The sequence below is a fragment of the Elephantulus edwardii genome, unplaced genomic scaffold (assembly GCF_000299155.1).
Source record: "Elephantulus edwardii isolate Elephantulus edwardi_28Jun2011 unplaced genomic scaffold, EleEdw1.0 scaffold00032, whole genome shotgun sequence".
NCBI lineage: Eukaryota > Metazoa > Chordata > Mammalia > Macroscelidea > Macroscelididae > Elephantulus > Elephantulus edwardii.
The window spans coordinates 5,755,978-5,772,280 of record NW_006399782.1 but is presented as its reverse complement, the minus strand read 5'-3'; the positions used below and the strand labels follow the sequence as shown (position 1 = coordinate 5,772,280).

General features: G+C 45.7%; 1 protein-coding gene across 2 annotated transcripts in view; it reads left to right on the top strand.

Annotated features, from left to right (window-relative positions):
- Positions 1-16,303, top strand: part of KALRN (kalirin, RhoGEF kinase) — a 797,511-nt gene that overhangs the window by 337,393 nt on the left and 443,815 nt on the right. For both annotated transcript variants that reach the window (XM_006884214.1, XM_006884215.1), the window contains exons 8-9: positions 489-620; positions 4,203-4,433. In XM_006884214.1, coding sequence (XP_006884276.1) covers positions 489-620; positions 4,203-4,433 — 363 coding nt within the window. The remainder of the gene's footprint in view (positions 1-488; positions 621-4,202; positions 4,434-16,303) is intronic.

Sequence of the window (16,303 nt, the reverse complement as noted above, 5' to 3'; positions counted from 1 at the left end):
GGATGTCCCCACACCCCCACTTTATAGTTCATGTGTGGATGTAACCTGTTGACCAGTCAGACAGTTCCAGCTCCTGTAGGGTCGTAATAGTAAAATCTGTTTCTGGAAACCGCAGTTCCTAAACAGGCAGTGTTGTTATTGAATGCCATCGAGTTGGAACCCAGCCATAGCTGATGCTCCAGTGAATTTTCAGACGCTGTTAATCACACAGGAGGTGATTGCCCATCCTTCTTCCGTAAAGCAGCTGGTGGATTCAAACCGCATGCATTCAGGATTGCAGAACAGTTTCTTACCACTAGGCCACCAGAGATTGGACTTTATAATGTTTTCAGAATTAAATGAAACAAACAAGAAAACTTAGATCTGAAGGCTTCCAGAGATTCTTCTGATGGTGTTCCTCCAGATGTCTGCTTCTAGCTAATGCACACATCACCTCCCCCCTCCCTGCCCAGTACTCCCACATTAACCCACACCTCATCTCCTTCCAGTTCCTGTCGGGAGTGGATGCCTGGTGCAAGATGTGCAGTGAAGGGGGACTGCCGTCAGAGATGCAGGACCTGGAGCTAGCGATCCACCATCACCAAACCCTCTACGAGCAAGTGACCCAGGCCTACACGGAGGTGAGAGCCACACAGGGCAAGTGCGTGTCCCAGACGTGCATGCAGATGGCTGGGCCGGGGTGGGGGTGGGGGTGGGGGAGGGGGACGGTGAACATTGGCCTGTATCTTGTGAAACAACCTGAGTTGAACTAAAGAGAAGAGAATCTATTTTCCCTTTAGAGATGTCTTTAGTATCCTTGGCCCATAATCGATTCTGTCTCCTTATTCAGAGAAGGAAAAGTGGGACCACCAATAGGCACTACGTTGGTGGATATATGCGCGCGCGCACGCACGCGCATGTGTGTGTGTGTGTGTGTGTGTGTGTGTGAGCACATGCGCGTGCGCGCACACACAGACACACACGAATCTCCTCAGATGTAAGGATATGGTTCCTCTGGGAGGAGGAATAAAAAAGAGCAAGGTTGTTCTTCCCTAGCAGTAGCCCTGGCACTCCATTTATGAAGCAGAGTCTCAAAACAATACTCATTTTATCAGAAGAGGGTCCAGAGGAAAATACATCAGTGGAAATAAGCATTTTCAGGAGTGAGAAATCCCCTGGGTGTGGAAACAATGAAAGACTCCCTGTCCTGAAAACTCAAGGGCCAGGGGTGGAGGTGGGTCTTATAAAATTAAGAAGAGGAGGAAACTTGTGGGTATTTCTTTAAAGGAAAATACCATGTACGTGCTCCTCTCTGAACAAACACAGGAGTAAGTAGGCGTCCTAACTGGAGGCGGGGCTGAGAGTGAGGAACTAAGGAGGGCCAGATAGACTGACTAAGGAAGCAGCTCTGAGCTGGAGGAAGGGAGACCATCAGATTGTCATGTGCGTATGGGTTTCCTCTGAGAGGCCAAAGTCAATTAGGACGCGTTTCCCAACGTCGTCCCCAGGACCACCTGCACAGGATTTAACCAGAGTGCTTGTTAAAAAATGCCCAAGTTCCAACCCAGACCCAGAACTTCAAGAAGTGTGGCCTGGGGCCTGTGTTTTACCGTGAGCCCAGCTGAGATTAATGCACTAGAGGCTGAAGAACCCACGACTGTCGATAAAAACGTGGATTTTTTGGTGGTCAAATTGGGTTTTGGTCGTGGCGCCTCACTAGCTTTGTGACCTCAGGCAAGTTATTTCTCCACACTAAGCCTTGACTCTTCTCTTCTGGGAAATGAAAGTGATGCTATGGGCCTCAGAGGGTACTCTTCAGGATTGTAATGTATGTAATGCACTTGGCCGGGTGCCTGATAGTCATAAATGCTGACAAATGGCAAACCATTTTGCCATTATCAGAGGCGTGGATGCAGCTTATGAAATGAATTTGATCTCAGTAGTGCAGATCCAAATAGTCTGAGGATTCCTCTCTTGCACCAGAACTTTGCCTCTGTCCATGGACCAAGAACCTCTACATTTACTCCATGTCCATCAATACATGGATAATCAAGATTAACGTACCTGAGCATGCGGGCACACAGTATTTCTCCCAGCTTTTTCCTCAGTTACTAGCCTTTGTGAACCCTGGACTTTCTGTTGACAGCCACTTTTGCGCTTAGTAGGCTGTCATGACCTCCTGTAGACAGGGAGAACTGGGGCAGAAGACAAAAATCCATGCTGACTTGCATTTCTAGAGTTTTCCACACACCTCTAATCACATTGGTCTGGACACGGCATGGTGCCAAAACACAGAATTTTCTCCAATTCTTTAAACTCTCCTGTGTTTGCCCAAATGGATTACTTGTCTTGCTCGTGTCTCTGGAGATCAGGAAAGCCTGCTGCTCTCCCCATCCATGGCAGTAAATATTAGGGGTGCAGATGGTGGAATTGGCCCTGTTCCTCTGTCTGGGTCCCCTGGGTTTTCTCAGCCTCATTGGATGCCTGCACTCCTCTCAGTTACCTACAGGTGCTTTTGTTGTCCCTTGAGCAGACAGAACAAGAGCTGCGTGTTCTTGAACTCCCAACCAAGTGATTCTCAGGGCCTGGAGGAAGGGAGAGAGGGGGCTGCAGACTGCTTTCCGTTCAGCATCGTGAGGGCTGAGGTGGAAGCTTACTGCCTTCCCCAGTTTGTTGCAAGGAAAATAAGGCTCTTGACTATTTATTTCAACACTAAACCAACTTTAATTAAACCAGACAAATAGAGGATCTTAAAATTCCTTTTAAGCCCCCAATCACTACTGTTGTAAACTGGAATGATACATTTATTCTCTGGGTATTCTTCCAAGCACTGGCGGAGCACAGGTATTGGTTGTATAATGCTGCTCTTTCAAATTTTGAGTGCTGGTGATTGTGCCGAGAAGCTGGTGAGAGGAGGAACAGGGCCTGTCACCCTCTTTGCCGTCAGCTCTTGAGGAGGTTGGAGAACCCACAAGCATGGTGATGGGTCTACCATGTGACACTCCCTCCCTCACTCTGCATATTTTAGGAAAATGACAACTTACTTACTGCTTTTTGGTAGAAGGAAGGAGGGAGAGAGAAAAAGAGAAGGGAGAGAGTTGGAAGGAGAGAGAAAAAGAAAAGAAAGGACAATGGGAGAAAAGTGGAAAGGAAAGAAAGAATGCCTGAGAAAGAAATAATGATGGCAAAGCCACGGTCCCACGCCAGGGCTGTTCCACGCACTCTACATGTGATAGCTCACTTAAACTCCATCACAGCTCTGTGAGCTAGGTGTTGGCATTATTTCCATTTTACAGAAAAGGAAACTGAAGCCCAAAGAGGTTGAATATCTTACTTAGTAGATATCTGGAAGTTTGGCGCCGGGTCGAGGAAGGTAAAGAAGAAAAATAGGGAAGCATTTTTTTGTGGAACTTATTCCGAATGAATGTCATTTCTGAAATAAAGTTCTTTGACTTGGCTGAGTCACTGAGCCAGTTAGAATATACATCAAGTTCCTACTGGGTGCTAGCCAGATGTTTTTCTCGGCCTTTTAGAGAGTAGAGAAAAAGACCGTGCCTATGATAACCATGAAACTTTGTCGCACATACATTGGGCATGTTGTTAGGAGGGCTGGTGTTTGGAAAAAGACATCATGCAAGGAAAGAGAAAGTGTCAGAGAAAGAGAGGAAACCCCCCACCAAGATAGACACACACAGTGACTATAACAGTGCGCTCGAGCATATCAGAGATGCTTAGGATACTGTAAACAGGGCCAGGGTCTGATGTGTTGTTCACAGGCTTGCTCTGAATTTTCATTGACAGGACAGCACTTAACAACAACAACAACAACAGGCGCATAGAGCTAAAATTCAAGAGAGGAGAGAGATACTGATGTGGGAGCCTGCCTGACAACTTGGTGTCCCAGCAGCTCTCTCCTTAAACACCTTATGGACAGATGAGCTGGATTTCTTCTGATCCTAGAATGTCAGTTCTCCAGGATGCTCTGCTCTCCTCTGGGCGATGAGCTGGTCAACACTCTGGCTGGCTGGCATGTTCCTAGGTTATTAAGGGTCTGAGGGTTACTGAGGTTACTGAGGGTTACTGAGTTCTGGGGTCTGATTGAGACTCCAAAGCAGACTCCTCACCTCTCAGTGCCTCACTTGCTGAGCTGTCCTCCTGATTTCCTAGGTCCGTGGATCTTTCTCTGGCTCAGATGCTGAGCAGCACTTCTTTCCTTCCTCCAGGTCAGCCAGGATGGCAAAGCGCTGCTGGACGTGCTGCAGCGTCCCCTGAGTCCTGGGAACTCCGAGTCCCTCACAGCCACAGCCAACTACTCCAAGGCAGTGCACCAGGTGCTGGACGTGGTACACGAGGTGCTGCACCACCAGCGGCGGCTCGAGAGCATCTGGCAGCACCGCAAGGTCCGGCTCCACCAGCGGCTGCAGCTCTGCGTCTTCCAGCAGGACGTCCAGCAGGTAAGGGCTCTGCTTCCCTCTGCAGGCTAGGACCAGAAGCTGGAGGTTGGAAAGACTGTAGTTACAGAGCAGGAAGTGGGAAATTCAGCCCCAGCACTCTGCTCTCACATCTGAGAGCCTGACAGTGAATAGGGATGACAGAAGAATTGGCACCTTTGAGCTGTGGTGTTGGAGGAGAGCTCTGAACATCCCATGGATGGCCAAGAAAACAAACATATGTGTCTTGGAGAGGATGCAGCCGGAGTGCTCTTTGGAGGCAAGAATGATGAGGCTTTGCCTCACACACTTTGGGCATGTTGCTAGGAGGAGCTATTCCTCAGGGAAAAACATGATGTTTGGAAGGATGGAAGGTCAATGAAAGAGGTGAAGCCCCTCAACGAGGTGAATTGACAGTGACTGCCACAGTGGGCTCTTGTTTGTCAGGAAGTGTGAGGATGGTGCAGGACAGAACAGGGTTCATACCTTGTTCATAGGGTCACTATAAGTCATACTCCATGGCACCTAACAACAACAACCACAACCAACCCTGCTCCCACAGCCCACTAAACCCAGACTTGCTAATAGTTTCTGCTCCCCTAAACAACTTTATAGACCAGGCTTTCTTACCCTGTGCTTTTGGAATAGGAGACTTGGCCTGAAGAAAAGCAGGTCTTTCCTTGCTGTCAGATAATAATCTTTCCTTTTTGCTGAGAAAACCCAGCTTTTACTCAGGCTGTGAGACTGACAGACAGCTCAGGGGGCAGCCACTCTCTGAGCACTGGCAGAGATGGACATCTTTGTCACGAGGGCCTATTTCTCAATCAGGGGTGCAGGGTGCCTGCATGATGGAGGTGGGGGGACATGAGACCTGAGAGAGGACTCCTTTGTGAGGTTATACTTGGGAAACTGAATTCAAAATAGGATGTTGCTCCTGTATGGTCCATGATTCATAGTTACTTCTGGCTTTATCTGTCTGTTTGCATTGTTATACCCGTCTTGGATTTTTCCTTCACCACAAATAATAAAGGGTTATGTTTCTGACCATGAAAGAACAAGTTGTCATGAATGCCCCTTTTGAATGAAATCACCCCCAAGCACTCCCCTGTCTCTGTCTCCGTGGGAACTCCTGGATGGAAGCTTTGCTCTGAGGATGGAAATGCTAAGAGGGGAAGGTGGGCGGGAGCCTGGGCCTGACACACACAGGCTCCATGCCAGCCCCTTCTTGGTTCATCCCAGGGCACAGGCCAACGAGGGACGCTCTTACTCAAGCACTTTCACACCCCACAATGCCAGGACTACTCATATTAAGGAACCTTTTACTTTCTTTTCCATGGAAAAGTGAGAGCGGCCTTTGCATGCTGTCGCAAGTGTTGGCTCCCTTTCTCAGCTGTGGTTGCAAGAGGCCCTGGGGACAGTGTACCCTGAAGGGGAGGGGCAGGATGGAGGGAACAGGCATCCCTTTCACTGCTGGTCACCTGTGCCCAATCCCAGGATGGACCTTCGAGCACATCTTCCTTCCTGGAGTGCCCTACGATTCTCACAGCCCTGTCCTGACTGAAACAGAGATTGAGTCATCCATCAGGTGCCTCAGTGGGCGGGCACTGTGCATGTGCCGGCCAGACTCGGAAGCTCTTGCGGGGCCTGCTGGGAACGGAGAAGCAAAGGCATCAGTTGCCTGCTCTTGCCATCTGGAGCTGTGCAGATAAATATATCACCTGCAAGCACAGGAGAGCTCAGGAATCCGTCAGTGATTGAGAGAGGAGGTGCCAGCCTCGGAAGGCACAGAAGAGGGGGTGTTACTACTCCTGTGCACTCAGTGACTTGGGGAGATCTCTGGGCAGCACAGTAGGGGGCTTCTTTTGCCCTCCTTCTGTTTTTTATGGTGTTGCTTCCAGTCATTCATGCTGACTCGGAAGGGCGCCCTGGTGGCGTGTTGGTTAAGCACTCCACTGCCAACTCTAAAGGTCGGTTCAAACTCATGACAGGATGTAGATGTGGGCATCTGACTGGAGGAAGATGACAAAGCTGGACGCCCTGTGGGGAAGCCCGGCCTCGTCCTGCAGGATTGCTATGAATTGAGATTGTCATATTTTGTTTTAGGACGGGCCCAGGGAGGTGTAGAGGAACTGAGGAGAGTGAAAGGCTTCACAGAGGTGAGAGGGTGACACTTCAGACTGCATTGTTGGAACTGCTGGCATCAGGCTTTTCTGTGACCACCAAGGCATCTAAACTATGTTACAAAAAAAAATATACTTATATCTGTGGCTATTCTGCATCATGTTCTTAAAAAATGAGAGCATTTCTGGAAATGGAAGACTATCGTTTCATCTTTACTGAGTGAATCACATTGGTATGAAGCAAAAACAAGCAGGCAATTATGGGAAGGGTGAAGATGGGTGTTTGGAGAATCCATGAAAATTGAGTTTCCCCGGAGGGGTAATTCCATTGTTCTTTTCAGATTCATGCAGTGTGACTCCTGGGAACATCATTTGCTCACTTACCCTCTATGTATGTGACACAGGGACCAACTCAAAGAAAACCAACAAACAAACAGGAATACAAGGGCTGCCAAACCTGGCAGAGGCCTCGTTTGCTCATCTGAGCTCAGACAACCACTGGGACCTGGCAGGCGTCTGGACTGGTGCTTCAGGAGATGAAGGACTTTGGAGGGCAGATGGTCTTCTGACTCCTAGCCACGAGCCTGTCCTGATTGCAAGTTCAGACTGAAAAAGTGGTTTTTCTTCTCTACTGGATTTCCTCAGCTCACTCTCTCACTACTTAGCTAGGCAATACTGTTACCTTAGTGTCACATTATAGTTGTTTTTTCCATTGTTTTAATTTTGCATGTCCAGTGCATATTTGGGAGAAGGATGGACAGTCTCCTCCTGTGCAATTAACTGCCTCTGAAAACCTGCTGGAGGGTCAGCTATGAGTCGCTTTCAGATCTGTGGTACACAACAACAACAGTGCAGGTTAGGGCAAGGTTCAGACCTGTTATTCATAGGGCTGCTATGCGTCGTGGTTGTCTTGATGACACGTAACAGCAACAGCATCTATTCAGCCTCTCCTTGAGAGCAGCAGCTGGGCATCTGTGATTGCTTTTAGCTGTGCCTGGTATGTACTCAGGATTCTTATTATATTTGCTGAATTCAGTGCTAGTTATCTTTGGGGCACTCTTGGTCTTTACTTCTGTGACGTTAACACCATCCAACCCTCTTCCCAACCTACCCAGAGCTCCTGACAGGCAGTGGAGAGTCTGTCTGCAGGAACTGTGAGGGGAAGTCGAAGTTCTCAGGTACAAGCCTGCTTTGGGTTCGATTCTAGACTATAATAAAGTGGTGTCACAATTACACTAAAAGTTATGGATTTTTTGTTTGTTTCATGCATATAAAACTTATGTTTACATTACAGTGTTGGCTAAGTGTGCAATGTGCTCACTTTGATAGCACATATACTAAACCTGGAACGATACAGAGGAGATTAGCATTCCATATTTTTTATGCCATAGCATTATAAAATAGTTTGAAATATTGTGAGAATTATCAAAACATGACACAGACACATAAACTGAGAGAATGCTGTTGGAAAAAATGATACCAATACCCTTGCTTGGGGCAATGTTGCCCAGACCTCCAATTTGGGAAAAGGAGGGGTGTTGGTGTTGGAATGCAATTACCTGCAAGGCTCCATAAAGTGAGTGCAATAAAATGAGGCATGCTTGTATCTACAGCCCAGGCAGAAGACACAAAGAGTTCCTGAAACATCACGAGACATCAGTTACAGAGCTTGGTTGAGCCTCAGCTATAGGCTTAGGGCTGTACTTGGTTCAAGCAAGATACTGTCTTAGTTAGAATGCCACTAGACATGCCATTTAAAAATTAAAGAACTGTTACACTGGATCACCCCAGCCAGTCTACAGAGAGAATATCAACAGGCTAGTTACGGGCAGAGTGTGAACAGAAATCAGAGTCTTGGCAGAGGAGAGAACTGATTGAATCATATAGTCTGGGCTCAGGACTGAGCACTGTTTTAGGTCTGGATATGTGTACTTACTGGTTCAAGTTGTAACAGTATGAATGAACATCAGTTGCTGGTGACATGCAACATTACAACCTGCAATTTTGATCTTGCGGTTTTGAGTCTGACAGCCTGAATTTAAAGTCTATTCTGACATATCTCGGTTATGTGACCTTGGACAAGTCATAGCACTTCATGATACTTCAGTCCATTTCTCTCTAAAATAAGAATGATAATAATAGTACCTATCTCATAGGACTGAATGACCTGCCTGCATAGTAAATCCTCACTGTTAGTGGGGTTGTATGGAGCTGCATCCTCTCTAAGTGGTGCGCGGGCGCCCCCTGGTGCTTGTGTTGCTAGGGATATCCAGCCCTAGGCTCCTATTTCTACTGAAAGAAAATCTACTTCTGTGAGTTCCATTTTATTTGGTTGTAACATCTCAGATTTTTCAAGGATTTGAAGGAGTATCAAGTCTAATCTACTATACACTTGAGAAAATTGAGGCCCAGAGTTGTAAAATAACTTGGACATAGCTACAAAGCTAGTTTATAGCAATGCCAGAACCAGAAGCTATATTTTCTGAGGCCTAGAAAAGCCACTGAGAATGGAAAACAAAGGAAAGAGAGACAGAGGTAGAGAGAGACAATATGAATGAATGAATGAATGAATGAACGAACGAATAAATAAAATGAATAAATGAGAAAAGGATCAGGAAGTACACATACAGACATGGGGGTGGGGGGAAGACAGACACACATACACACCCCAAGCACAGGAAGAAGTGGGAGGGAGAGAAAATCAGAGACAGGCATGCACAGAGATGGAGATTATAGGCAGAGACGAAAGAGAGTGAATGATAAAGATAGAGAAACAGATGGACATAGGAGGAGAAAGTTGTGGGGGGGAAATGGGAGGAAAGACAGACTAGAATGTGAGACCAACCCCTGCTAAGGGCGAGGGCAGAGACAGAGGGGGTGCGAATTACAGAGAGGAAGGAAGAAGAGAGCATGGGCAAGCAAGCTTCAGCCTGCCTAATATCTTGCCCCACGGCCGTTTCCAGGGGTGACCTTTGTCCAAGTGGAACATTTTTACCCTTTAAGTATTCACAGCCGAGGTAGTGCAGAGCAATATAAACCAGGCTGGGTGTCAGTGAGGGAGATGCCATCTAAACACCCACAGCCAGCATTAACCTGGCTCTTTATCTCTGTGCTAACTCTCCCCGGGGCCCAAACAGGTGTGTGTCATCTTTCTTTTCCCTGCTGCTGGTGGACAATGGGAATAAGGCTTTGGACACATTAAGCTTAAAGAAAGGTCTACATAGGACATACGTACAACACTATTGCTAATAGAATAATTACCAGTTTTCTACTCCCCCCCCCCCGCCCCAATCCTACCCCCTTTCTTAGATCCACAATCAATCCCTTGCTGCCAGCAGTCAGGAAATCAGGAGATGTATTGCATTGGGCAAGTCCATAATGCTAATGAGTAGTGATGTCAGTTTGAAGACTAACATGTGCCTGATTCAGGACATGGTCTTCTCAGTCACTTGCTATGCATCAGAGAGCTGGACAATGAATAAGGAGGACAGAAGAAGAATCGATGCCTTTGAGTTAGGTTGTTGGGCAAGAGTACTGAATATCCCATGGACTGTCAAAAGAACAGATCTATCTTGGAGAAAGTGCAGCCAGCATGCTCCTTGGAGGCGAAGATGGCAAAGCTTTGTCTTTCATACTGTGGACATATAGCGAGGCAAGTTTATTCTTTGGAAAAGAACACCATGCTTGGAAAGATGGAGAAGAAAACCCTCAACGAGATGGATTGACACGCTGATTTCAGCAACGGACTCTAATTTGTGAAAAGATGATGAGTATGCCCCAAAACAGGATAAAGCAGGGCTCAGGCCAGCTGTTTGTAGGGCTGCTATGAGCCATACTCAACCCGATGGCACCTAACAACAACAACCCTTCAATCTCCTAGTTGTCCTGGTGGCACAATAATTAAGCACTTGGTTGTTAACTCGATCAGTGGATTGAGCCCATTAGCTCCTCTGTAGGAGGAAGCAGTAGCAATTTGTTTCTAAGATTACAGCCTTAGAGAGCTCAAGTGCGTTCAGGGTGGTGGTATGGCCATAAACAGACTGCAGCCTTAGAAATTCTAAGAGGCAGTTGTGCTGTGTCCTTACAGAGCCTCAGTGATCAGAATCAACTCAAGGCAATGGGTTCTTATTTTTTGCGGCTTAGAGTAGGGAAGCATTGATCAAAAAAGCACTTCCTGACAGTGTTGATGAGTGTCTCCCTCCAGTCATTTATATGCACCTTCTCTTTTGATTTCTGCTGTCTGTCTGGATAAACTTGACTTTGTGTGTGAACAAGAAACAGCTAAATTCTTGATCTTTCTAGGAAATGAAAATTCCTTTCCATTTTTTCTTTTTTTTTAATTGGTTTGCTTATAAAGTTCATATACCTTGTGTTTCACAACATTCTTCATTCATTTTGTGCTTAATTCTCATGCATTATGTTTTATAAAATTAATCACCATTGGACTTTGCCCATCATTATCCTGTCTTTTCACCTGGGTCCTTCCCACTTCCTTCCCCCTCCCTTTTTTATGTATATCTGCTTCAGATTGCCTTTTGCAGGCCTTGTTTTTCCTCTTTTGTTCCTCTGTCTCCATTTGAACTTCCACTTCCCCTGTGTAATAGAATAAAATAGAAAAAATAGAATCACAGTTAATAAATCTATAAAGTACTTTCAAACACCTACTGTGGGCAAGAAATTGGAGGTCTGTTCCCTCAACAGAAATTGTATATCCTTGATATATTAATGGTACACATCTGTCTGTGCTCAGAATCAAAGTAGCAAAATAACAATGGGCTAGTGGAATCTCAGGATCTCTGGTAGCCTAGTGGGTAAGGAGTTTCACTGCCAATCCAAAGGCACATGGCTCGGATTCACCGGCTTCTCTGAGGGAGAAAGGTGGACAGTCTCCTGTGTGATTTATAACCTTTGAAAACCCACTGGAGGGTCAGCTATGAGTCAGCTCTGACTTGACAGCACACAACAATAATAACAACAGTATTACTATAGCAGTGGAGCCCTTGTGGCTGGCAGAGGATTTGTGCTGGTTGTCAAAGCATACAGACAGTGAGGTTTCTTGGGAAGCCAGAGAGCAGAGAGCTGAGTAATAGGTGAGAAACCAGAAGAGAAAGTCTAACCAAATGCCCTCTCCCTCCTGGCAGTGATACTGGGAGATAAGTTGGATGGGGGTTAGGAGTGACTTTGGTGGTGATGATGAGGGTTGTGGTGGGAACATATTTAAGACTACTTTGCCACCCTCAAACCAATGCCCTGACCACAGCAGTGCAGTAAGAAGGCGATGGCATAATGTATCTGGCTCAGTGGCTTTCTGTTCTGAAAGGATGTATTAATATTAAAGCACACAGTTCCTGTACTGCAAATGAATCTCACCTGTTTCTATCAGCTTTTCTGGAGCCTCACATGGAAAATTATAGCATTTTATATGTCAGCTCTTGCCTGCCAAAAATGTCTGAAGGGGATTTGAAAGTAATTTGGGGAGGGAAAAGAAAAAACCATCTCCAGATATTCAATATTTTACCAGCCCCGGTGACTATAGACCCTTAATCATACTAAACCAGTTTTGGCATTGTGTAATCCAGTTGTCAGCTTTGTATAATAAAGCTGAGCACTCCAGGCTGCATGCACAATGATTACTTAGGAAAAAAGAGACCAGAATGATGATGCATCTAGAAACTCTTACTCTAAAAAGAGGATTGAAGGGTCCAAGAAAGGACATGGTAAGGGCACATTTTGCACACCTTTCTATCAGAGAATTCACAGATGAATGAACCATCTTCACAGATGAAAACACGTACTCGTTACTTGGTGGGTGTGCTATAGGGGGATGGTTGAAGTCCAACGCTGAGATTTTGTTACTGAGGGTAGATGCATCTATAAAAGCTTTGTCATTCAAAACTCAGAGTTTATTCTTATGAGTAAATGTGGTTGTAAATATATATACACACAAACACAATTGTGCATATGTATGGATAATAGTCATCTGTTGAGTTTACGGTGTGCCAGGGTCAGCACTAATCCCTTCACTTGCATTTTCTTGTTCAATCCTCCCAGTTTCATGAGGGATGTGATCTTTTAGTCCCCACTTCACTGGTGAGGAAATTGAGGCTTTGAGGAGGTAAGGTCAGCTTCCCACCGTTCATAGCAGATCAAGGATTTGAGCCCAAGGCCACCTAACATCCGAGTAATTCTCTACTATGCCACAGACACCATGCTCAACAACAGTAGGATTACAGGCAGACTCAGGCCTTGCCCAGGCAGGATTCATGGTTTCATGCTGCAATATCAGTGTTCAAAAGGCCCTGATGGATCACTTGATCTGAAAGGATGAGATTTGCCCAGTCACAGAGCAGCTGACAGCTGAGCTTCTTTCTCAAAGTGTCTGTCAAATGAGATCCACACAGACTGTCTCACTCATACCCAAACACACTCTTCCATTGCGACAAAATTGTCATCTCCACTTATTTTGTCTCTGACACAGCGTTCCCTAAAACAGACACTGTTGTGTTCTCATTGTCAAAGTCATTTTAGCTCAGCAGTGCTGATGCCATTTTCTTTGTATCATATCTCTTGAAGGATATTCATTTGCCCATCAGAGAATGTAGCCATTTGGAAGTTGTCAGGCACATGTTTGTTAGGAAGATAATCTAATCACTCAGAACACATTCAAGCAAGTCACTGATGATTCTTTGAGCAGAGCGATTGTCCAGAAAGAAAACAGAATTGCAACTGAGCTGAACTGGGAGATTGAAGGGGTGGTAGAAGAGGGTGGAATGAACTCTGGTAGCAGAGTTTGTAGGGGATTGTGGTACTAACTCAAAGGCCATACCTCTCTGCAGTTCAAATCTATTAGCCCCTCCAAGGGACAAGGATGGAAAACCTCCTCCCATGTGATTTGCAGCCTCAGAAACCCAATGGAAAATCAGCTGTGATAACATGGGAGGGTCAGAACCAGCAACAATGGGAGATTGAGATGGGATGGGGGGACAATCCTGTTTGTTTGGGTGGCTTTCTGGTTAAAGAAAGGGAAATGTTCCCATCTGCTACTTGAGTGTCACTGCGCAGAGGGGGTATTCCTTCCCTCTGTCCATAGCATGAGGCTAGCTCTGAAGGGTCTGGAGTTCCAGTCCTCCCTATATAATCCCAGTCTGTGCAGGGCTGAGGATGAGCTTAAGAGTTTACCCCTGAGATGTTTGGACTCCTCCAGCCTAAGTAGTTTCTGGATTCCTCATTTCCCTCTGCTTCCAGTTTCCTATGTCTCGCTTTTTACTTACTGTCGTGTATGTTGACTCAGAGAATGAGGCTCTCCTTTCACAGATCTATACATTTTGTGACACTGGTTACATTTTTCACGTTGTGTAGGCTCTCTCATTGTTTCCATCAGAATAGTTTCTATTTCCATTAATCTAACTTCTCCCCCTCCACACCCTTGCCTCTTACCTCCTCATTTTTGCTTTAAACTTTGGCTGTTTGGTTCCATATAGAAGACTGTTTAAAGGAGCATAGCGCTTAATAGGTGACGATGTATATTTTATGAACCATTTTGTTACTTGGCTGAGATGTGAGCTCTGAGAATGGCTTAAGTTCTAACTTTAAGAAATAAAAAAAAAAAAAGAGGTATCTCAGGGCATGAGTGTCAGGTGTTACTTTAGTCTCTACTGGTTCAGTAAGTCTAGCCATTTTTTTTTTAGGAATTCAAGTGTTTTGATTTTTAATTTCTCTACATGTTTCTTCCATTCTAGCAGGACCACATACTGTGATACTCTGTCCCTGCTTGGGATTCTTATTTCACAGGCTTCTCACCACCCCTGCTTCTCCCTGTATTACTGTGTTGGATACCTCCCTCCACTTCCCCTCTAGGGCCTTCTCTCTTGGTGTTACTGTGATATTTACTCTTATGTTTTGAGTGTAATTCTGTACTGACTAAAGGATGTTCCTTCCATGGTGAGCCTTTTCAAGGAAGGACCTTGTGTTTCCATTGGGCAGATAGGACCTGGGGAAGTAGGAGGAGGAGAGGTCTTTCAGGCATTTCTGAGCTTTAGGGCTTGACTGACCCATGATATTTTTAACATTTGTAAAAGAATATAATTGTATTTGTTGTTGTTCAGAATTACTGTTGTTATGTGTTGTCAAGTCACCTGCAATACATAGTGACCCTGTGTACAACAGCTCTGAACACTGCCCTATTCTGAGCCAGTCTCACTGGCTCCGCCACACCTAATCCCACTGCCCCATTTATTGTGTTATCTGGCATTTACCTCTCCTGCTCTGTTCCTCCACCCTTCCAAGCATGATGTCTTTCCCCAAGGAATGATCCCTCCAGGCAACGTGCCCAAAGTATGTGAGATGGAGCTTCAAAATCCTTGCCTTCGGGGAGAAATTTGGTTTCACCCTCTTTGAGACAGACCTGATTGTTTTCTTGGCAGTCCATGGTATGTTCAACATTCTTCTCTAGCACCAGCACTCAAATGCATCAATTCTTCTGTCGTCCTTAGTCATTGCCCAGCTATCTGATGCATAGCAAAAAATTGCAAAGGCTATGACCTGACTCAGGTGCACCTTAACCTCTAGACTGACATTATTGCTGTTTAGCACCTTGGAGAGGTCCCTGACAGCAGACTTCCCCAATGTAATTCATCTTTTAATTTTCTGACTGCTGATGCCAAGAGTGTTAATTGTGGAGCTGTGCAAGCTGAAATTTTAACAACTTCTTAATCTCTTCTCCATCTGTCATGGTACGGCCAATTGGCCTAGTGGTGAGAATCTTTGCCTTCTTGATGTTATGCTTCAGTCCATATTGAAGACTATATAGTTCTTGACCTTCGATAGCAAATGCTTCAGGTCCTCCTCACTTAGAGCAAGCAAGGTTCTATGATCTGCACAACGTAGGTTGTTGATGAGTCTTCCTCCAATCCTGACGCCACCCTCTTCCTCATAAAGTCCATCCTCCCAAATTATCTGTTCCGCATACAGATTGAAAAGATATGGAGACAGGACAGCCCTTCCTAATTTTGAACCAAGCAGCATTTTCTTGCTCTATTTTGATAACTACCTTCTGGTCCAAGTATAAATTTTGCATGAGCACAATCAAATGTTCTAGGATTCCCATTCTTCTCAAGGTTAACCACAATCTGTTGTGATTCACACAGTCAGATTTCTTTGCATAGTCAGTGTTCAACACTCTTCTCCAGCACCACAACTGAAAGACATCAATTATTCTGTTATCCTTAGTCATTCATTGTCCAGCTCTCTGATGCATAACAAGTAACTGCAAAGACCATTGGGACCTCTCCAAAGTACTGAAGAGCAGTTGTGTCTCTCTGGAGACTAATATATGTCTGATACAGGCCATGGTCTTTGCAACCACTTGTTATGCATCAGAGAGCTGGACAATGACTAAGGAGGATAGAAGGAGAATTGATGCCTTTGAGCTGTGGTGCTGGAGAAGAATATTGAGGGTACCATGGACTGCTAGGAAAACAAACAGATTCATCCTGGAAAGGGTCAAACCGGGCGGCTCCGTGGAGGCAAGGATTCTGAGGCTCTGTCTAACATATCTTGGACATGTTGTAAGGAGGGAGAAGTCCTTGGAGAGGGACATCATGCTTGATAGGGTAGAGGGACAGGGCAGGAGGCGAAGGCCCTCAATGAGGTGGGCTGACTCAGTGACTGGGGTAATCGGGATGGTTGTATCAGAAATGGTGCAATTAGCACAGGACGGGGCAGAGTTTAGGGCTGTTGTACATAGGGTCGCTATGAGTCGCAAGCGACTTGATG